This window comes from Castor canadensis, chromosome 3 (assembly GCF_047511655.1).
Source record: "Castor canadensis chromosome 3, mCasCan1.hap1v2, whole genome shotgun sequence".
NCBI lineage: Eukaryota > Metazoa > Chordata > Mammalia > Rodentia > Castoridae > Castor > Castor canadensis.
The window spans coordinates 171,667,365-171,691,900 of NC_133388.1; the positions used below are offsets into that span (position 1 = coordinate 171,667,365).

The following is a 24,536-nucleotide window of genomic DNA, read 5'->3' on the forward strand; positions in this document are numbered from 1 at the left end:
GCCACAATGTACCCCCACCCAGGACAACAATAAAAGAAATGATACAGAAAAAACTAGTATATTCATCTCTGAATTTCAAATTTACCTCTAGGCTAAAATTAGTGATATGATCTAAGTGAATCCCTGCCCTGCTAACTGGCTGCATTCCCTTTAATTATTTTAATATGGAAATGCTCCAATCTAGTTCAGAAAGAAAGCCTCCTGTGCTTAAAATAAAATACTGTTTACATATTCAATAAGCAGTATATCATATACAATAACAGTTTATTAGAGCATATGGTCAAAAAATACAGTATTTAAAATTTCATTGCCATACACATTTCCAAATTTATAGGTAAACTTTCTGTCACTGAAATTAGTATGATCAAAGTCAGTTTAAAAAATATCAAGACATATTTTATTTGATTATTTAATCATATATTAATACACAATAATTTAATATTTTATGTTTATTCAATAGTTTCATGTTATATTCAAGTAAGACTGCTCTTATGAAGACACTATTCCAAGTATATCTATTAACAAATGTGATGACAACGGAAAAAAATGGAAATTTTTACCCAAGCTTCTAGCTATTTCCTTTTATATTTCAAATAATGATTTTATTAACATGCATATTGCTTAGCTTATTAGCAAAAAATATGAGATTTAAGTCGCTTTCTGCCATGTGTCATATTCTTAAATAGTAACTTCTTAGAGAGTAATGTGTAAAATTTGCAGTGTCCTATTCATAACAACTAGCAATTTTTAAATTAGTACACAAAAGATCCCAACAGACAAGTGAATAATCATCAAACAGTTTTCATTATTAACCAAGATCAATACTTGTTGTCATATCTTGAAATTATTTTAGAGAAAGAAGACATAAATCACACTATTCTCTTACTATTAAAGCATTATTCAGGTCTCTAAAAACAGGGATGAAGGACAAATAATAGTGTCCTTTTTCATAATAAAAGAGGATAGATGTAAAGAAAGAACTAGTTCAGTTTCTTTTTCTCAATGGATCTTTATAAAGAATTCAGAGAACCCTAAGGGGAAAGAATCCTATTTGTCAAATATGAGGTTCAAAAAGAGGCTTAAAAAGTTTTAATAGAAAGTAGTTTTACACATGTTGAAATACTATAAAAGAGGAGGAAGATGTTGAAATGCAGACATTGCTTTTCTTCTTCAGCCATTACCTTAAGCAAACAGGTAACAGGAGAATTGACTATGCTGTAGAAGGAATTGACCTCTATAGTAATTAATCCACCTGAGTATGGACACACTGTTTTCAGCAAATAGTTATTACTTTTTTATTTTCTCCATTCCTAGAACACAATGCATCTCTCCTTAGTGACATAAGACTCTCATTAGAAATATTGATTGATTAACTTTGTTATCTCCTTAACAGATTTTCTACCATGAGACATTTTTACAGTTGAGTATTTTCTGGTTTTCAGTATCTAAATGAATAGAAGTTATGACCTCACATTAGGTGAAAAGAAGGTATGCTTCCTTTACAGTGTGTGTGTGTGTGTGTGTGTGTGTATACAGGTGTGGGTTGGGGGTGAAGTGTGGGTGAGAGAGAAAGAGATGTGGGAGGAGAGAGAGCACACATGTTTGGGAGGAGGTAGTTTAAATGAATTAAAAATCTGTACCTAGACATCTGGTTTCTGATCCACTCCAAAGACCAGAGGAAAGGCATTCCCGTACAGCAGAGCCAACAAGCATGAATCCCGTATCACAGGTAAAGATAGCTGTGGAGCCATATGAAATCTGAGTTCCAATCTTATTTCCATTTGGAGGTGTAGGTAGCTCTCCACAGGAAATAACTTTAAAATAATAAGTAGAAACTTTTTAAGACACAATCAATATGCACTCATTAAAGCATGCCTTTAATATTGTGAGTTCTCTGTAATTTGATGCATTTAAAAGTGAAATTGACATTTGTAAAAGATGTTTGAATGTGAAAGTGCAGAAACAAACCGGGACACAATTCAAATTTTAACCATATTTTGAAGTTCTTTAAATGACACTTATTTTACCTGGTATATAAAAACATAAAACTGTACTTATTAACTGCATGGTGTTCTGTTTTTTGCATGTACATTGTGGGATCTTTAATTCAGGTTAAAATTTTAGACCCATTGAGTTCCCATAAAATCTTCTAAGTGACAGAGATCTGTATTATGGTTGTTTTCCTTAAAGTTGTTTTTAAGCAACCTGGTTAGAATGGAAAAGCCATCCCAAGGTTAAAGAGCATAATTCCATAGTCCAAAATCTTTCTCTCACTTATTAGCAGTGACCTAAACCAAACTTATTGCTCTAAGCCAAAGTTTCCTATCTTAACCAATGTTTGCATAATAACTATAATTTTTATCAAGTGATATAAAATATTTGATTTTCACATAATCTGTTAGATTTATTTCTCATGCTGTATGTCTTTAAAAAATGAAAAAGGAAAATTAAATAATTTATTAGGTCATTCAGAATATATCTCTTATGATTCCATCATATTTAAAGAGTACAAATGAAGTGATGTTTTGAAATAAAAGCAATAACACGTATGTCAAATGCTTTTTTGTACCAGGCACTACTGTTGGTGTTTTCACTTGTGCAGTTCTCAAAACAAGTCTCTAAAGATAGTACAATGATTTTCTGACTTATGTTCACTAGGATATAGATACAGAGAAGATAAGTATCTTTCATAAGGCATGTATAAGTACCCAAATCAAGATTGAGACCCCACGATCTAACTCCATAATCCAGCACTTAATCATAAGCTCTAAGAGCATCTCTCTGGCTGCAGCTGCAGGTTTCTACTCTAGGATTTGGATAGCTGCCAGATACGTAAGTAGAAAAATTGCAAAAATAAAGTAATTGAATATGAAGTTTAAGATATTCTGAAGTGTTTGAGTTAATTCCTAAAGTAATCCTTTGAAGTAACTCAATATTATTAATATAGTAATATTATTAATATGTATATTAAGTTCAAAAGATAAGTAGACAAAGGTCTAGAATAATTACAGTTCTTTACATTTGTTTTAGTGAAATGCAATTGTTCGCTGCCTCGTCACCCCATTCTAACCTGTGGACAGTTACCTAATCTTATGCGTCATCTAAATCCCTTCATACAACAGAAGTTCTAGCCTGAATGAACCAGAATAACACTTGTCTACTTCATATTAAATGAGTTCTTCTATTATGGATAATTTTCCCCTAGTTTGTAGTTGCCCTTTCAATGAAATTATACTAGAAGAACAAAGAGCCTGCAGGCAGAGAAAAATCTTGGAAGATCTTCTAAAAGATGGAGCAAAAATTTATAAACACAGAGGTGTTCCTTTCGAATATAAAACACATTTGGAAATCTATTTTTTTAATTTATTAGCATGGTTGTTTTATGAAAGCATGAGAAAGTAAATTGCAGGTTGGGTACAGTGATTCATACCTGCAATCCCAGCTACTCAAAAGGTAAAGATCAGAAGGATCACTGTTCAAGGCCAGCCTGGACAAAAAGTTGGCAAGACTCCATCTCAATAAAAAAGCCAAGTGTGGTGTTACAGGCCTGTGGTTCCAGCTATGCAGGAGAATATCGGTTAGAAAATTCTTTTCTGAGCCAGATCCAGCAAAAATGGAATGATCATTATTATGTCAGTGAAAAATAAATAACACTTAAATTTTGGGTAATGAGATTTATTTGGGGGGTAGCACTGGAGTTTGAACTTAGGTCCTCGCACTTTCTAGACAGATGCTATATAAAGTAAGTCATGTCTCCAGCCATTTTTGCTTTAATTTTTTTCAGGTTTGTCTCACATTTTTGCCATGGACCTAACTCAGCCCCTGATTTCCTTACCTATAACTCCTACATAGCTAGGATGACAGGCACAAGCCACTAAACTGGCTTGCTCATTGAGAGAGAGTCTCAAATTTTGCTCCAGATGGCATCAAACCGCAACCCTTTTGATCTCTGCCTCTCCAGAACCTACCACAAGACTTTTGAATCCAAAGCCCAGGATTTTTTTTTTTTAATGCAACTGTGGTTTGAACTCAAGGCTCCACACTTCCAAAGCAGGTACTTTACAGCTTGAGCCATACCTCCAGTCCATTTTGATCTGCTTATTTAGAAAACAAGATCTTGTAAACTATTTGTCCAGGTTAGCCTGGAGCTGTGATTCTCCCACTTTCAGCTGCCAAAGTTGCTAGGACTGCAGTCATGAGACACTGGTGCCCAGCCCATAGTTTCTTTTTCTCTAAATAACATTTATCAACAAAAACATAATTGGGAAACTTTAAAATGTAATGAAAATAATCACATTCTTAATATTATCTGGCTGGGCCTGTGGTTCACACCTGTAGTCCCAACTACTGGGGAAGCTTAGCTAGGAGAATTGCTTGAACCCAGCAGTGTGGGGTACTCCTCAACTGAACAACATTGCGAGACTTGCATCTCTAAAACAGGAAAAAATTTTCATTATTGTTTTAGCATGTTTAGGAACCAATTCAATCGACAAAGATAGCTTCTGAAATATTTCATCAGAATGTAAACTTACTCTGGCAGTATGGTCTTTCATTTCTCCAACTCCAGGTACCGTTAGGAAGGCATTCAATAGAAGCAGGACCCAGGCCGTGATAACCAGGGTCACAACTGAAAACTACTTTGGTTTTGTATTCATAATGGGATCCATTAACAATTCTCCATCTTCCATGTTCCAAAGTAAAGGAATTGATGCTTGGACATGTAACAACTAGACAAAACCCAAGAATACAAATACCAATAAGTCAACTTTTTCTCTTCTACCTTTCAACTATATCTAACATGTGTTCCACTCTTTCCAAAGCTTCTGCCTTAATTCACTCACTATTGTGCCATATGAGGTCCTGTAGCATTTCTTCTTTATTTCTTTTCCACATTATCATTTCCATTTCCATTATTGTTGGTAGCTCCCTGAACATAACCTGCTGTTTCACAATTCTTGATCTTTATACACATCATTCCATCCACTTGAAATCCCAATTTCTGCCTTGCTTTTACTCCCTTATTTATTTAGCCATTTTGGAACTTTAGATGTTAGATATATTTTTACAAAATTTGTTTGATGTGAATGATTTTTATACAATTGCTCTGATATAAACTGTGGCTTATGCAAAATTTGCTCAAGATAAGTATAAACATTAGACACCTTTGCTAAGACTGAATATAATTTAACAATCTACATTTTAAGTGAAATTGCAATGAAGACAAAATGTTAGTACCAAATGGAAATAATTTAAATATAGAGAAAATCAAAGATACTATTTAAGCTAACCTTTTCCATTCCTGTTGTTACCAATTTCTTTGTCAGAATTAATTTTGATTATCATTGTATAATATTCATTAATCTATTAAAGTAATAATGAAGACAGTGGGAAATGTTCTAACTATAAGTAACCTAAAGAATATTGAGAAAAGTCACAAGTTTGGATAATCATACCAGCATCATTTATCCTAATAAAAAACAGATTTGAATGTCTTAAAGTATAATTTTCTAATGTAAACTGTAAAAGATATTAAGCATTTTAATATTGAAAATGTAAATTGATGTACAGCTTTTTTTACAAAAACAATGAATTCTTGTCTTATGAAATCAAATTGACAATATTTTTAATGTAGTCAAGTTTCCAGAATTAATGAAAAGTCCTTTTACTGTCTCTCAGTACTTCATAGTACAAGACAGCTTACTTAATTATTATTTCCCTTTTAGGACCCTTCATTCCAATGATTAGTGTTAAAAATTCAACAATACATGAAATCAAATCCTGTATGATGCCAGTAGAAACACAAATGATGAAATTTCCTTGAAGGGCATACCAACACAGCGAGGGGTCTTGTTGTGATTGCTCCACGTGCCATCTGACTGGCACACAGCAGTAGTGAGTTCCTTGGATGAAAGTCTGTATCCATCATTGCAAAAATAGGTGACTCTAGTTCCTACCAAGTAGTCTGTCGTAAGTATGCCTCCATTTGTTGGGGCTTTAGGAATCCCACAGGAAATTGCTGTAATAGATACATATGTACAAAATCATAGAAACAAAACAATACTTAATGTATTATTATAAATTCATTAAACTGTAACATATGTGAAACTATATTCAATGTTATCAATCCCTCTGAAAGAAACTCAGAATATCTCTTTTGAAATGAAACTTTCCAAACCGTAAGTTTTGAATAATTTATTTCAAATTCCTATTGAATATATGTCTAACTTGGTGAATCTATGTATTGATGCCTTATTTGTTTCTTGTCACCATGTACATGGCTATTAATATTTATATAGATTATATGAGAATAAAAATTATTTGAATATTGTGTGTATCTAGTTCTAAGTCATTACCAAACCACCACAGAGCAAGTTTGGTTAACTCAATTTAGCAAATAATTACTAAGGATTATGAAGGGAGCAGGCAGTACTCATTAGTATTTTAGCCAGGAATAAAACAAATAGATTTTATCTGCAAATTAATTCTTTACCTAAGGTGCAACAAACGTGTGCTTGAGCACAATCTGTTGGGTAGCATGTGCATTGAATGTCTTTAATTAATATAAGACAAAGACATGTTGTCTTAAAACCTGACCAGAATCTTCTTGAATTTCATTCTTGTGTTTCAGATGCCTTAGCTTTTATCTACAGTGCATTAGACCTAAGAGAAATTTAGTTTTACTGTGATATGCCAATGATAGTAAAAATGAGTGTGTTCAGAGTTTTTATTATATATATTTCATTTCTTTTTTTTTGTCAGACTGGCATTTGAACTCAGGGCTTCGTGCTTACAGGGCAAGCACTGTACCACTTGAGCCACATCTCCAGTCCTGTTTCACTTCTTGCAAATTCAAAGACTACAAAGAAATCCCATAAGATTAATTGTTTTCTATCCCTTTCAGCCAAGTACTCAATTTACTTTTACAAAAAGAAAAAACCCAGAATCTTCCAACGAACATATTTTATAGCAAAACCCTAATATAGTTAGATTATTTGGATTTCTGTATATTATCTGTAAACATTAGAAACATCTTTGCAGACAGAATGAAGTATTTGAATATGAGCTTTACAGATTACAAGTAAAGGATTCTACACTTACAGTTTTTGTCAGAACAAAAGAAATAAAGAACAGAAAATATCATTTTAGTTTAAATATTAAAAGTGCTGTTTTCAATTCACCCATCTGCCATTTCAAACTGAAAGTGTTTCTACCTATCATTTAGATTTTAAATTTTCAATAATCTATGTGAATTGAATATAAAGTAAAAAAAAAAAACTTACTGAAATCCATGTAAAATTGTCAAAACAGAATGGCAGAATTTCTACTGCTGAATAATTTCATCTTTTGTAATTTTTTTAATTTGCAAATTATGAGCAGAAAAACAGTCACATTGATGTTCCAGGTCAGTCTCACCTACATAACTAGATCCTGTCTCAAAAAACAAAGCGAACTAAAACAAAACAAAACTTAAAAAGGGAATCTCAAATAATTGTGAAATTTTCTTGCTTTCTGCTTACAAAACTTCTAAGGTAGCCTAAGAGGACTGAAGAAGACATAAAAGTGATTGATAAATGTAAAACAAATTTAGAGCAAAAGTTTACATTGGTGACAAACTCTTTCTAATGAGTTTCTGATAACAAATAATTAGCTATGTGCAAATACATAGGTAACACATTCAACAAACATTTTATAAAATAATACTTTCAAATTGTTTTGAAAGTCATAAAAGATTAATTTTTAGAAATGGTGAGTAGAATAATAAATATTTCTTAATGTGACTACATTAAATATCTTTTTTTAAAAATTCATTTCAACTTAGCAAATTTGATATTAAAGAATTTAAAACAAAAATAACAAAATGACTGTAAGAGTGCACATGTGATATTATATGTGCACCTAAAAATCAATGAGATTATAGGACTGATTTTATAAATCAATGCAAATTTTCAGAAAGTTTGGGATATTTTTATTTTAACTGAGAGATAATTGTTCTTATGAAAGCTTTCTTAAAGTTTATGTATATGGATGTGTGCATGTTTATACATATATATAACAATACTTATTTAACTGAAATGTAAAAGTTCAAAGTTTAGAATATTTTAATGTTTATTTAAAATGTATATGATTTGATTTTGTATGTCTCTATTTCCCAAGTTAATAAAAATATGAGATCAAGATCCCCAAACCAATCCCACAAAATTAATTAATACTAAGAAATTGTAGATAATCCTGCTATTCATTGGCCAAAGAAAAGTAGATGCTTTGCTAGTTTACTAAAATACAAAAGTTAAAAAAACATGTAAGTTCAAAATGAGGTGATAACTAAGATGTATTATTTATTTACTGAAAGTGTTCTGCATGGTTTTTTTTGGTGGTATAGGTATTTGAAATCAGGGCTCCATGCTATACACAACTCTACATTCTGGGTAGAACAAATCAAATATAAAATAATTTTCATGTTAACAAAAATTATAATAAATTAGTATTTAAACATGTTCATTTCAATGACAATAGTTTGTCTTATTTAACTGATATTTAACTTGTGTTTTTGACTTTGTAGCTAGAGACGCAAGTGCTTTTTAAAACCAAGTCCCAGTTAGAATATCTAAAATGTATCATTTGTTGATTAATGATCTTGTACTTTTGTAAGATATAATGCTCAGAAAGTGCCTTGATTTTTAACAGGAAAACAAGTAAGAATGAAAAACACAACCCCGTTGAGTTAGTTAAACCAGTGAATAAAAAATAATCAGGTAGTCAGTTACATTTTTCTCTTAAATTCATTTCTTTGTGAGCATCATACTGTATGCTCTGAGTGAAACAGCTGACAATATACTTGCTCATTTTATTCTCTATTATCTCTCTACAAGCTCCACACTAACTCAATCTGTACATTCGCTTAGATCATTTTCTGACTAAAAAGTAACTAAAATGGAAGATGCATTAGGGGAAAGTAGATGCACATAAATGCATAACAATAATGATGAATTAGAAAAAAACAATTGTCTCTGACTAAAACTAGGAGGGGGAAAAAAACAAAATTAGTAAAAATCAGAAACAAAAACAGGGAGATAACAAAACACCAAGGAAATCCAGGGAATCATCAGGGACTACTTTGAGAACATACATTCTAATAAATTGGAAAATCTAGAAGAAACAAACTTATAGATACATACAACCATCCAAAACTGAACAAAGAGGATATAAATCACCTAAACAGATCTATAACATGAAATGAAATTGAAGCAGCAATAAAGAGTCTCCCAAAAAAAGAAATGTCTGGGATCTGGCCGATTCTCCACTGAATTCAACTGGACTTTTAAAGAACTAATACCAATACTTTCTTTTCCATGAAACAGAAAGGGAAGGAACAATGTCTAAATTTTATGAAACCAGAATTATACTCATCCCAAAATTGGACAAGAACACATCCAAAAACGAGAACTAAAGGCCAATCTCCTAATAAACATTGATGCAAATATCCTCAATAAAATAATGACAAAACAAACCCAACAACATACAGGATTGATTATATACCATTATCAAGTTGGCTTCATCCCAGGGATACAGGATTGTTCAACATATGCAAATCATTCAATGTAATACAGCATATTAACAGAAGCAATCAATGACTCTGTTATGACTCATCTATTGAGATGCAGAAAAAGCCTTCCATAAAATTCAACACAGTTTCATGATAAAAGCTCTGATGAAACTAGGATTAGAAGAAATATACTTAAACATAATAAAGGGTATATGTGATAAACCTATATCAACATCATATTTAATAGGGAAAATCTGAAACTACTTCCCCAAAGTGAAAAATGAGACAAAGGTGCCCATTCTTCCCACTCCTATTCAATATAGTCTTGGAATTTCTAGCCAGAGGAAGAAGGCAGGAAGAATAAATAAAAGGAATAGAAATAGGTAAAGAAGTCAAACTATTACCATTTGCAGATGACATGATCTTATTTCTAAAAGACCCAAAAAATTCGATTCAAAAACTACACAACATAAACAGCTTCAGCAAAGTAACTGGATACAAAATCAGCTTACAAAAGTCAGTAGCCTTTCTATATACCAACAGTGAACAGATTGAAAAACAATATAGGAAAATAATTCTATTTACAATAGCCTCAAAAAAATCAAATGCCTAGGAATAAACTTTCCTCTACAAGGAAAACTACAAACCATTGAAGAAAGAAATTGAAAAAAACTACAGAAAGTAGAAAGATCTCCCTTGTTCATGGATTGGTAGAATCAGCATAGTAAAAATAGCTATACTACCAAAAGCAATCTACATGTTCAATGCAATTCCCATCAAAATCCCAATGACATTCGTCACAGAGATTGAAAAATCTACCCTAAAGTTCATTTGGAAATATAAAGACCATGAATATCCAAGGCAATACTGAGCAAAAAAAAAAAAAAAAAACATACTGGAGGTATCACAATACCTGATTTCAAACTATACTACAGAGCCATAGCAATAAATACAGCATGGTACTTGCACAAAAACAGATATGAAGACCAGTGGAACATAATAGAGGACCCAGATATGAATCCATGCAGCTATACCCCCCTAATCTTTGAGAAAGGTGTCAAAAATATACTATGGATAAAAGACAGCCTCTTCAACAGTGCTGCTGGGAAAACTGGGTTTCTGCCTGTAGAAAACTGAAACTAGATGCCTGTTTGTCACTCAATAAGAGTATCAACTTAATGTGGATTAAGGAGCTTAATATCAAACCTGAAATCTTTAAGCTAGTACGGGAAAGATCAGAGAATACACTTAGAACTAATAGGCAGAGGCAAGGACTTCCTTTGTAGAACTCAAGTGGCTCTGCAACTAAGAGAAAGGATTGACAAATGGGACTACATAAAATTAAAAAGCTTCTGCATAACAAAAGAACTTGTCTCTAAATTGAAAGGGCCACCCTCAGAAAGGGAGAAAATCTTTGCTAGGTGTATATCAGACAAGAGACTGATAACAAGAATCTATAGGGAGCTCAAAAAACTGAACTCCCCAAAAAACCAATGACCCAATAAAGAAATGAGCAACTAAACTGAATAGAACTTTTTCAAAGGAAGAAGTCCAAATTGCTAAAAAAAATACATCAAGAAATGCTTACCATTCCTGGCCATAAAAGAAATGAAAATCAAAACCACACTAAGATTCCACCTCGCTTCTGTTAATAATTGCTACCATCAAGAACACCACCACCAACAAATGTTGGCAAGGATGTGGGGAAAAACACTCCTAGTGGGAATATAAGCTAGTACAACCACTATGGAAAATAGTATGGAGGCTCCTTAGAAAACTGAAAATAGATCTGCTACATGATCCAGCAGTACCACTCCTAGAGATATACACAAAGGAATGTCACTCTGGTTACTGCAAAGCCACCTGCACACCCATGTTTATTGCAGCACTATTCACAATAGCTAATCTATGAAAATAGCCAAGATGCTCCACTACTGTCAAAATTAAGAAAATGTGCTATTTATACACAATGGAATTTTACTCTGCCACAAAGAAGAATGAAATTTTGTCATTTCCAGGTAAATGGATGGAATTGGAGAACAACATCTTAAGTGAAGTTAGTCAGGCTCCAAAGGCCAAAAGCTGCATGTTTTCAGCTGCAGAAAACTGATTATCTGTGGATTACAGACCTAAAACAAATGCAGCAATATTATGGGACACGGGTCACACTAAGGGGAAGCTGTGCATGAAATGGATATAGCAAGGGAAGAAAACCAAAAACTTGAATGTGGTTTATGTGCTCACTGTACAGAAATGAGTATAGAAATCTTAAACTGGCCGGGGCCACCATGGGAAGGGGTCTAGGGAGGAGTGAAGAAGACTGATAGAAATGAGCCAATTGGGTTTTAATACATATATGTATAGAAACAGCACAAGAAAACTCCCTGTGTAGCTTTCTTTATCTCATGCTAGCAAAAAATTGCCATGTTTCTCTTTTTATCTTTTGTGTTTTTTCTTCTACAAAATTGGAGAACAGAAGGATAGAACAGGTTCTGTCCAGGGAGAGGGCTTTGGCACCAGTTGGAGGAGGGAGGTGGCAGGGAAAGGGGTAGGAGGATGAATATGGTGCAAATAATGTATACACATGTATGGAAATGCAAAAAAGTGATACCTGTTGAAACTGTTCCAGGAATCAGGGGAGGGAAGATGAAAGAGATCAATGGAAAGGGTGAATCACAGTATGATATATTTGATACATGTAAGAACCTTTGTGAATGCTACAATGTAACCCCAATCAGCACAATGATAATAAAAAAATTGTCTCTTCCTCTTAAATTTATCATTCTATCTTTTTATGTCATTTTTCAGAGGGATCTATGATAGGAAATGTATTCATACAATGAATACATTAAAAAGTTTTATCAGTTTGGGAATAATATACTTCACCTTGGCAGGCAGGAACTGGTGCATCCCATGCATGATACCCATAGAAAGACTTTCTGCACACAGCACTGCTCTTCCCCACTAGGCGGAATCCTCGATCACAGGCCCAACGGACTACACTGTTCAGTTGTCCACCTGTCTGACTGATAATATATCCATGAGGTGGGGATTCTGGTGTACTACAGTAGAAAGCTTTAAAAAAAAAAAAAAAACCAGAATCACTGCTTAACTAATGAATCAGAAATTCTTTACTATCCAAAGTTATCAACAATTATACAATAAATGGTGGTACTTAAGTATTGGTCAATTGTCACCTACATGAATGTTAGTTTCTATAAATAACTTATTGTTCTCTATCCTTTTGAGAACAATCAAATAACCTGGCTTTTAAGATATATAACAATCTGGGCTTCTAATTTTTTTGTCATCTAAGATGACTTCTATATTGAAATATATTCTTAACACCCTAGAGGTTCAAAAACCTTACAAGTATTTCATTGAATTTTGGAAGCTGTATTTCCAATCACTGGAGGGGTCTAAATGCTACAGCCTCAAGAACAATATTTTAAAGTATGTTGTTTACGTGTCACTTTGAAGTTATCCCCAGACACATATATCATGGTAGGTCATGCATTTCATTTTGGTTGATGTCTAAAGCAGGCCCCCATTTTTCATAATCCTCTTTCCTGGTCTATTAAAGAGTTTCCTCTCTGTCAACAGTGCTTACATATGTGATAAAAATTCCAATAGAATAAAACATTTTTCCTCTCATAAAGTCTGAAATGTCAAAAGATAATGTCAAATAGCTTTTTCATAAATACACTTTTGAAACTATTCAGCTTGGCAGGTTCCATTTACCCCTGGAAACTTTAATGTACTCATCTGAGAAAAATGAAACTTTTGCGGTAAATAGTGAGAAGCAGATTGGACTTAGAATATACATGTCATAACCTGTCATTTCTAAAGGAAAAATGCATATTTAATATGTCAAGCTGTTCTTGGTAGCTAAAAGTGCTATTTTCTTTATATTTATAACAAACTTTGTCATGAATAAGGATTGGTCTATAATACAGGCAATCTAATGATATAATGGTTTAAACCGAATGGTCTCATTGTAAGTTATCATAACCATTTAAAATATGATTTAATATGCTAACTTGTAAATGCTCTGTTGTAGCACAACAAAAATAAAATGGCATTTATGTATTCATATAGTAAAAACTGACTCAATATGAGCAATCTTAAGACGTCTGGGGAAAATTCTTAAATTTTTACATCATTCTTCCTTTGACTTTAGTAAAAATTTATATAGGATAAAATATATAAACATATTAGCAACATGCCACCAGCTACAAAATTCAAGATTTATTTGTCCATATGTTTAGAATTATATCAGTTATTAAAAGCATTTATAAAAGTAATTTTTAGTTGAAATAATTAGTAAGTGACCTATGACTTGGGAGGAATGAACACTGTAAAGAAGGAGATGGCTGATGCATTCTCAGGTATTTTGCTACTGATCCCACACTGATAGTCTCTGATATGGTTGAGGATGACAATAAAGAAAAAGAATACAAACTTCCCATAATAGAAAACTATTAATGTGTATTTATACAAGATAATTGTTGACTCAGAATTTGCAGATCTTTCTTATGAAAAAGAGAGGCATATAGGAAAAGATATATCATCTTGATACTAAAAACAATTTTTAGCCCACAACTTTCTTAAGGTTAAGGTTTTTAAATATGTTCACCATTCTCTTTCAGTAATTAATATATTTTAGTTAGTGTTATAAAATGACAGATAATAATTAAAATGAGATATTTACAATTATATGTTTATCTTTTGTTTAAACTTGCCATTTAAAGGAATTATTAAATAGATCAGATAATACAAAGATGAGCAATAATAATATAAACATTTTCTGAGAGATGAAGAGAAGCAAATCTTTTGAAATACAGAATTAAAACATTCAGTTTAAATTATCACTAACTAAACACAGTTATAAATACCATGTGTGTTTTTAATGTATTAGAAAATCATATGACAGACAGAATTATTATCATTACGATATGGAAATTAAGGCACAGAGAAGTTACCCAGGCTGTACAAGAAGCATTAGTGGAGGGTCTGGGGTTGAGTAGTCACTAGACTCCTTAATCACAATCACAATGAGGATGCTGGTGACATCTGTACCAAGGTTATGAGCATCACCTACCTATATATCGTATCCTGAAGCCTTTTTTATTATTGCCATGATCTGCTGACCATTGAAGAAATACTTCATGACCATTGCTGGTTACATTAAAAGCAGCTGAATAATCCCCACTAAGGGAAATCAGTACTGGACTTTGAATATTTGGTCCTTTGGAAAGAAAATAATATAATTTAGATATAACAATAAATATATTCTCATTTATTTTTAGCATTTACATCTTTTAAATAGTATTATACAGTTAAATTGCTCTACAGCCAATCTGCCTCATCAACAGTAAGTAAAAACATAAAACTAAATATTTATTTTTAAGCATCTTAACTTAATTTCATAATTAAAATAAGTGCAATTTGTAAGCTATTAAGCTAACTATACTTTTTATATGGAATACAGTTAATTTGACTTTGATACTCCCAAAAATATCTATATGACAAAATAATATAAGTAGTTGCTCACACTGAAGGTCTGTATGTATAGAGAGAGCATTTGGAATAAATTTATGAATATCCAGTAAATATAACCCATGGTTACCATCATACACCTGAAGAACATCAAATTCCTTTTCTGTCTGGAAGAATTCTACAAACAGGCTGATATTATAACCCTTTTCCACTGAAATACTCCATGCACACATTTGAAGATTTGGATAACTGTCAGGATATCCAGGGCTCAAGATGACTCCTGTAGAATCTAGCCGTAATTCATTGGCAGGACAGAGCACTGTCAAAGAAAGACATCATTAAACAATATGAGTCTTTTTAAACCTGTATGAAAATTGCATTTTAAAAGCCAAGTAGTCTGTTCTCATTTTTAATAACTATAAAGGACATAATCCTTGAATTATATGTCAGATGACACTTGTTTAAGCTACCACTAAAAATGTGGAAGAGGGGTTGGGAGGTTAGCTCAGTGAAAGAGCACTTGCCTGGCAAGTTTCCAGAACTGAAAAAAATATATATGGAAGAATTACCTAAAAATTTATAATGTTGAGTTCCTTTCTTTTTTTTTCTTTTTCTTATTACATGGAAGATGGACTACTTTCATGGACAATAACTAAAGAGATAAATAAAAGATAAGACATTTTTTCCTTCTATTTCTCCACATTTTTTTCCAACTTTTATTTGGTTGTTTTGTTCTCTCACTTCTATTTCTCTTATCTATGCATTGGCCCCATCATTTTCTTTTCTTACCTTTTTACTCACTTTCTTGTCTGGCTAAACTTTTACCTTATCCAAGTGTGGGAACCGCATTGTCAGAAGTAAATCAAACATAACAAACAGGATTTAGTTCAATAGAAGACAGAACTTTCTATTTGTCAAAACAGTGGAAGTGACTACAGCAAAACAGCAGTGTCCTGTGTATAACATTCCTGAAGAGTATTCTTGCTTGTTTTTCTACAGTACTTAAGTTTGAACTCAGGTATTCACACTTGCTAGGCATGCACTGTACTACTTGAGTCATGCCTCCAGCCAGTGAAGAATATTTAAACTAAGGTTAGACCAAATTTTGAGAGTTTTTACTGAGGATGCCTATGCAACTAAAGGAGTAGGTGAACTAGATAACTTTTGAGGGCTTGATGAATTGAAAAATCCATCATATGACAATAATTCAACTACTATAGACAAATGTCCACTTGTTGGTGTTAGATATCATTGCATATTAAAATAGTTACAACATTACCTTAAGATAATGATTTTCAGTGTTTGTTCAAATGAGTGAGGCATAGAAGCACCAAATACAGTTTCTGAGAGGTAGATAAGTACATGAAAGTTTCCTGTATTCATAGTTGTCAGGGTGCGTAATATATTGGCAATTTAATATTTTGAGTTATATAAAGTTGCCAAGTAGTAGAGAAAGAGAATTAATCAATTAACTATTTAAAATAGTGAATTGTGGCCATATATAGTTGTTGTTTATCTATGCTAATAATTGAAAATACTGAAAAATAAAACTGACCAAAACTAATTGGCAGATTATTGAGAACTGAGTATTGAATATAGTGATGCATGTAGTATAGCTAAATCTAAGGACTGTAATATTTTTCCTTTTATCTGCTTTCACTTCATTGTCTATTATTTCAATCTGAAATTCTGCTCTTTGAATATGATTTTGAGATAAAAATTAAAAATAACTAAATAAGGACATCAGGTCATTCATACTAAAATTAGAAGCCTGACTTTGATTTCCAATGAATGAAAAATATGTAAAAATAAATTAATTTGAAGGAAATAGAATGGAAAATTTCAGTTCAAGACAAATAAATGTATTGAATATGTACTGTGACACGTATAATTGAATGGTCTAATACAATCTCCTTTACTACAAATGCAAAAATTCACCAATCTTTCACTATCAAGCAGACAGCATGAAGCCTGACAACCTTTAAGGACAGAATAAATATTGTTAATTATAAATACATATTAAGCACTATTAAACACCTTTTTCACATTATATCATGTCACAACATTATAATGTATTGTGAATTTTGTTCCCATTTTACATATAAGAAAAACAGTGCTTAGAAAAAGGCTCACAGATTCAAGTGGATACAATATTTTTAATTACCTAATATAGTCACAAATGGACATTCATTTATTTCAAACTATTTGAAGGGTGCCATATTTGAGCTTGTTTTCCACATTTTAAGTGGAATTTAGAAAACAAGAACACAGAGTTGAATATCAAAAATAATTCTCCCCCTTTTAAGAAACATTTAAAAAGTCAAATAATTTAAAATAGAACAAAACCAGTATAGATTTGTTCCAGCAGATTCAAAATGGATGATTATTTTGGCAAGCCTGTAAAACTCAATTAAATAAAAATGTTAAGTAAGCTTTCTCACTAAAATGTCTGGTCAATTTATTAATATAGAAACCACATAGATTCATTTTTTGGGATGATTATTAAGTGTTAGTATATGAACTATTATTATGAGACAAAATTTTGTATTCTGCACAGAATAAAGAATAATTACTGCAGTTACTAACCCAGAGGAAAGTCTGATTTTGGAAATAAAGTGAAAGGCTAGGAGATAAGAGATTGTGAAATATCTAATTTGCCTGGATTATTTTGTTTTTTAATTTTTAAAAATATGGAGTTAAGATCTGGACATAAAAACAAGAAGTCTTTCATTCAAAGAGCTCACAAAACAGTTTATATATTGTGCCTAAGAAATAAATCCTATTATGTACTTGTTGGTTCACAACTATTTTGTCTGCCTAGATTATTTTCCCATGTATTGTTTCAAAAAGGGCAAAATTCCACCTTCTTCATTTGTATATCTAAATATTTGAATATGAATCCTGTGTAGTCATAAATGGTTAGAGTGTGGTCTTGCATGAAGGAGAAAGCTGAATGAAGGACAAGTGACTATCTAGAATACAAGTGACAGACTTCATGTTCCCAACCAACCTCAAGGTGTTCTACCAACACTGACTAAGATCATGAGAAATTTCTCATGGGCATGGTTCATACCTTGAAACCTGCCATTCTTTGCCCTCCTTTAAAAGCCTCCTGTGGAAATCCTTCATCTTCTCATAAGAATCCCAATTGGGTAGAAAATCAAATGTTAATAGCTATTTATAGAATGTTTAGAATAATAATCAAAATTTTTGTTTTTGGCTTAGAATAACAGTTAATATATTTCACAGAGAGCAGATTTCTATACCTTTGAAATAAACCCTAATGAAGGAAGTAATCTAAAATATCTGGAGAATGGTAGTCAAATATAATTCAGTTTTACTCAAATTAGTCAAAATTTAGGATTAGTTTCTGTACAGTAGGCTCTATTCTATGTTGTAAATATCAACAATAAACAGTTATTGAACGTCACAATTCTGTATATTATTCAAGATCTTTCATCACCTGTTCTTGTACCATAGGAAATTCCCCACTCTTTCACCTGTGACTTTGTATTTTCATCAGCCTCTTAGATCACTTTTTCTCTACCTTTGTTTTGAGTAAATTTCATTGGGTCATTTGAAACTCAGAGAATAATGCATCTGTCAGGCTTTCTCTGACTCATAAACAGTTAAGGATTGTGATTCTACATCTCTTGGTCTATTCCCTGAACATGGCTTTGCCTAGAGGAGAGCCATATATTTCTGCCATGATGTTTTCACAGCAAGGACACTTAAAACTCCTGGTTGGTTTGATGATTCCTCAGGTCCTCCTACTATCAACTAGTCAGTAAGTGGTTAGAGTAATCATTTTACCAAATAAAAGTAATCAACATTGGGGCCTTTATTGAAAATGATTTCCCTTTTTCTGCACCTTCCATACCTACCCTTCAGAACAACAATTTACATAAGTTGAACTGACTGCAAGCAAAACAAGAAAATTTAAATCTTGTAACAAAGATGTTTAAAGCAAGCTAAATCTGAGAAATAATATAATAGAAAATACCACATATGAGTTGCATGCTTAATAAAAATATTGCAAGTTAAATATTTAGCTCTAACATGATTTTTTTTCAATACTGCATTTACTGAGTTAAATACACAACTATTTAAGAAATAAGTAGCAACAAAAATCTGTACCTTGACAAACTGGAGGTGCACCATCCATCTGCAGTCGCTCCCCTAATCTGCAGGTCAGAATTGCATTTCCAACCAATGTAAATCCTGGAAGACACTGATACCTAATAATGTCACCTGTTCAAAAAAAAAAAAAGAGGGGACTTCATGTAGACAACAAGACAATGGAGAAAAAAATAATAAAAAAGAACAGACATTTTAATTATGAGTAGATTTTTTTCTTTTAATCATTTTCATTCAATATAAAAATCTCTAATAATGATAAGCAAGCGTAAATGATGTTCAAGTTGTTGAATAAACAGTTCTAATCAAAACTGGAGGCAGGAGTAAGTTACTAGACCTTCTGCACTATTGTTAGATAGAGGTAATATTCAAAAGGAAATAATTTGGTTGTTATAAGTTTATATTCATTAAAAAATATGTCAACTAGTTAGAAGGCTTGTAATTTATTATTTATACACTGAAACCAGACTGATATTGATCATTGATAGTTTCTATACAGGTCACAACCAAAATCAATATAATATGATAAAAGTTTATTACGTTTACATTAAGATGTCTTCTTATATTATTTTTCAAACAATGAAGAATTACCTGGATAGATTTTCCAATTCAATTTCAAAGGGACTTTCTTGTTAAATTTAATATAATCGACCAAGTGTTTTTCAAGACATGATAATGAAATATGTTTTCTAATATACCATACATGTCAATCATTCTACTCCTTGAGGCCAAAGCCTGACTCAAAGAACAATAGAGGTTAGGACTGTGACTTAACGCAGCAGCAAAACAACAACTTGGGAAGAATCACCAGAACAGAGAGATATTTTCAAATTCTAGCACTGTCTTCTAATATACCTCCTGGGAAACAGAGTTCATACTTCTTTTCCTTTCTTCTTTTACTGCTCTCCCTCCATAACAAAATCCTGAACGATTTCCATCAACCTTGGGGAAAAGGATCTAAAGATAGGCCACGCATCCTGATTTTAAAACTTCTTTTCAAGCAAATAGCTCTGCTAGCAGCATATTTTCTTTGAAAGTATTTTAACAAACCTTACCTATTTCAAATTCATCATCTTCTGTCAAAATTTCAGCATTGGGTACGGGAGGTGGAGGTTGGCATACCCTTAGTTGATAGGCTATAAAAGTAAACAATGTGTGTTTATTCCATTTCTGAGCACTACATTTACTTACATGTGAGAGAAAAGAAAACTATACAGATTTTTATGAGGATAAAAATGACATAATTTATCAAGTTTCCATTATTTATTTTCAGACATATACTACAACAATGAGAGAAAATAATCCTTCTTGTTATGTGGTTCATAACATCTTTTTTTTTCTTTTATGGTATGATGACAGTTTGGAAATTTCTATTCATGACTGCATATTTGTTAACCCCTGTCTTCCCCATAGTTCATCCCCAAACCCGTGCACTTAGCAAAGTGCATGGCATCCAGTAACCAATCACAAGCAGGCACTCAGGGCTTACTCTATTCCAGTCAGTATTATAAACATCTTACTTATATTAACTCAATTACTCCTCACAAAAATATCCTATTATTTAATTTTTGAAACTATTTCTATAATTATTCCCATTTTATAAAAGACAAAACTTTTCAAGAGTGTTAAGAATTTACTCAAACCACACAGTTATAATGCGACAGACCTAACGGTTGAACCTAGGTAATCTCGCCTATAGCATCTCTACTTCAAAGCCCTATATCTTCAATATTGCCCCTACTGTAAGAGCGTCATGGAGTACTAAGGGGACATTAACTATACTATATGAAGACTCCTATAAGAGGAAATGGATGAACTGAACTTTAAGAATGAGTAACATATTTCTAGTTTGAAAGGGTAAGGATGGAAATAAGTGTATTTCAGAAACTTGAACAAAATGAGCAAAGGATCAAGTCATTAATTCACCATCCTTAAACAAAAAGCCAATTATAAGAGGTTAATTAGCTAATCAATATCCAGAATAATGACACAGAAAAGAGGGTTTTTTTCTTCTTCAAAATATTGACAATGATGAATCAAGAAAAATTTCCTGCATTTTTTCTTGAAATTTTTACTTTCCACTTCAAATATCTTCCTTTCAGTATTTTAACCTGTTTAATAAAGAATTTGCTGTTCAGCTATGTTAATTTGCATGCCAAACACTGCTCTACACAGAAATGGTACTCTACTAGAGAAGAGGAAAGACTTGCTGCGAAGGAAGCCTTAGGTGGAAAAATATAACCTGAGTGTCTGAAAAAAAGTTTAGTGAAAAGTAACTAGAAATTTCAAATATTGATTTCCTGAACTTAGACTTTTAAAAGAATATGTTTATGTGTTAAAAGATGATTGTTAGAAAATGTCAAAGAAGCTAGAGAAAGGGGAGAGAAAGGTACAGAGGGATCTACACAAAGAAATCCTGGTGAGGACTATCGGTGTAGCTCAAGTGGTGTTCCTTTGCAAGCACAAAGCCCTAAGTTTAAACCCCAGTCCAACCAAAAAAAAAAAAAAAAAAAAAGAAAGAAAAAGAAAAGAAATCTTGATGATAGTCTTTTTTAAAAAACATTTTATGTGACCATAAGGTAAAACAGAAATCAACTCAAAAAACATAGAAACATGGAGATGCCTATACATATATATATACTATTTTATTCCTTTTTCTGTAATCTTTGTGCTAGTCTAAATTGTTTTATTATTTTAAGGAAGAACATTTTTATTTATTTGGAACCTGTGACTATTATCTTCTATGGCATATATTAAGAATGACCTACATTAAATTCAGTTGTGAGATTTAAAAGAACAGAGGTTATAAATTATTATTAATGAAGAACCATGATCATCATAGATAATGTGTTATTTTCCCCAAATTACATGGATGCTGTGAGTTAACTTTGACTTTTGAAAAAAAATTATTTTGTATTCTTTCTCAACACCAACAGTTTTATGAACTGTGACCATAGATGCAAAGAGATCACTATGGGGCTACAAATGGGAGGGGATTGGGGTGTAATGTCCTTACTATTTCTGATTCAATAAGAATGGCTCCACTTTGATTCATTTTATAAATTTTAATTCTGAACAAGCTTTCTTATGAATAAACTTTCTACATCTCCTCTGATGTGATCTCATTAATTCTTTTGGCTTCAATTCTCACTTTGTGTCTCACTTCTCAATTTTATATCAGTAGGCTAAACAATTCTTCTGGGTTCCTCACTATCTCCCTCTCCAACTTTTGACTGCTATTTTCTAATCAAAAATTCATGTTTTTGATATTGGCACAAAAACAGACAAGAAGACCAATGGATAAGAAGAGAAGATCCAGACATAAACCCACTCATCTATAGCCAAGTGATCTTCAACAAAGGAGCCCAAACACATCATGGAGAAAAGACAGTCTCTTCAACAAATGCTGCTGGGAAAATTAGATATCTATAGGTAGAAGACTGAAACTAGACCCATGTCTTTCACCCTGTATCAAAATCAACTCAAAGTGGATTAAAGGCCTTAATATAAGGCCTGAAACTCTGAAACAATTCGAGGAAGCAGTAGACAATACACTGGAACAAATAGGTATAGGGAACAACTTTCTAAACAGAACACAAAAGGATTAACATCTACAAGAAAGAATGAACAAATGGAACTGCATAAAACTAAAGAGCTTTTGCAGAGCAAAGGAAACAGTTACTAGATTCAAAAGACAGCCCACAAAATGGGAGAAAATCATTGCCAACTACTCATCCAATAAGGGACTAATATCCAGAATCTACAGGGAACTCAAAAAACTCACCCCTCAAAGAATCAACACCTCAATGAAGAAATAGGCAAATGGATTAAACAGGGAATTCTCAAAGGAAGAGACACAAATGGCCAGTAAATACATGAAGAAGTGTTTAACTTCCTTGGTTGTAAAAGAGATGCAAATGAAAACAACACTTAGATTTCATCTCACCCTAATTAAAAGGTAATAATAACAATAAATGCTGGTAAAGATGTGGAGAAACAGGAACACTTATACACTGTTGGTGAGAATGCAAATTAATATAACTACTATTGAAAGCAGTATGAAGATTCTTCAAAAGCAATGGTAGAACTGCCATATGATCCAGTGATACCGCTCCTCTCTACCCAAAGGAATGTGAGACAGGATGCAATAAAGACACCTGTACAACAATGTTTATCACAGCACTATTCACAATGGTTAAGATTTGAAACAACCCAGGTTCCTTACAACAAATTGATGAATGGATCAAGAAAATGTGGTATACATATACAATGGAGTATTACTCAGCTATAAGGAATAATGACATGTGGTTTGAAGGTAAATGGATGCAATTGGAGAACATCATGTTAGGTGAAGTAAGCCAGTATCAGAAACACAAAAGCCCATGTTTTCTCTCATAAGTAGAAGATGGATCCAAAGATAAACATATACAAAAAACAAGCATGATCATATACAAACACAGATGCAGAACACATTTGTAACAGTAGAACTACTCTGTGGAACCAGGAGAAAGAAAAAAAGAATGATAGAGCATCAATAATAGCACATAACATAAGATGTGAAGGTAGAGAATATAAGGATGTGTATTGAAGGCTGTTGAAAAATGGGGGGTGGTAGGTAATGGGGTCAAGGAGAGTAATACAAGGGGTTGAATGGACCAAAGTAAAGTATAACCACAGTGAGCATACATTGAGACACCCTTTCTAACATCAACTTAAATAGAAATAATGAAAACCAAGACTGTAAAATAGGTAAGTATATGTGCATAGGGGGGTACTAGTGGGAGGGGAGAGGGTGAAGGAAGGAGATTAGGTGACAGTATATGGTAGAAGGACTTCATATACCTATATGAAACAGAACTAAGAAATCTCTTGCAATAGCTTTAAGCAGGGTGGGGAGGGAGTTGAGAGGGGGAGACAATGGGAGGGATATAGCTAGTGTGCAATATAAGTCTAATCGGAATTGTCGCTATGAACTCCACCCCATATAATGAATATATCCTAATAAAAAATTAATTAAAAAAGCCTCAAAGAACCATGTTTTGTCACATATTATCATTGCTTCTTTCAAAAATTATTATTATACATTTACATGCTTGTTTATTGTTTGTGTTCTTATGTAGTCTTTAAGCTACATGACGGATAACATCTATTTATATGTCTTGTTTATAATTCAGTAATTATCTCTTATCACCGTGTTTATACTTCAACAAATATTTGCTAAATGAATAACTGAATGCAGGTTTCCTAAAGAGAGAAAAGAGTTTCAAAACAAATAGCCTTTTAAAATAACTACCACCTTATAATTTGCAAATAGAGATGAAGTGGAGACATCTGTGGGTCACAGAAGAGAATCTAA

The 24,536-nt window shown here is 32.4% G+C and overlaps 1 protein-coding gene across 6 annotated transcripts in view; it reads right to left on the reverse strand.

Annotated features, from left to right (window-relative positions):
- The window catches only part of Csmd3 (CUB and Sushi multiple domains 3), a 1,205,819-nt gene that overhangs the window by 81,395 nt on the left and 1,099,888 nt on the right, over positions 1 to 24,536 (reverse strand). For all 6 annotated transcript variants that reach the window (XM_074069090.1, XM_074069089.1, XM_074069088.1 and 3 more), the window contains 8 exons: positions 20,236 to 20,316; positions 19,181 to 19,294; positions 15,174 to 15,362; positions 14,646 to 14,792; positions 12,431 to 12,619; positions 5,831 to 6,016; positions 4,533 to 4,727; positions 1,641 to 1,814 (listed from right to left, as the gene is read on the reverse strand). In XM_074069090.1, coding sequence (XP_073925191.1) covers positions 1,641 to 1,814; positions 4,533 to 4,727; positions 5,831 to 6,016; positions 12,431 to 12,619; positions 14,646 to 14,792; positions 15,174 to 15,362; positions 19,181 to 19,294; positions 20,236 to 20,316 — 1,275 coding nt within the window. The remainder of the gene's footprint in view (positions 1 to 1,640; positions 1,815 to 4,532; positions 4,728 to 5,830; positions 6,017 to 12,430; positions 12,620 to 14,645; positions 14,793 to 15,173; positions 15,363 to 19,180; positions 19,295 to 20,235; positions 20,317 to 24,536) is intronic.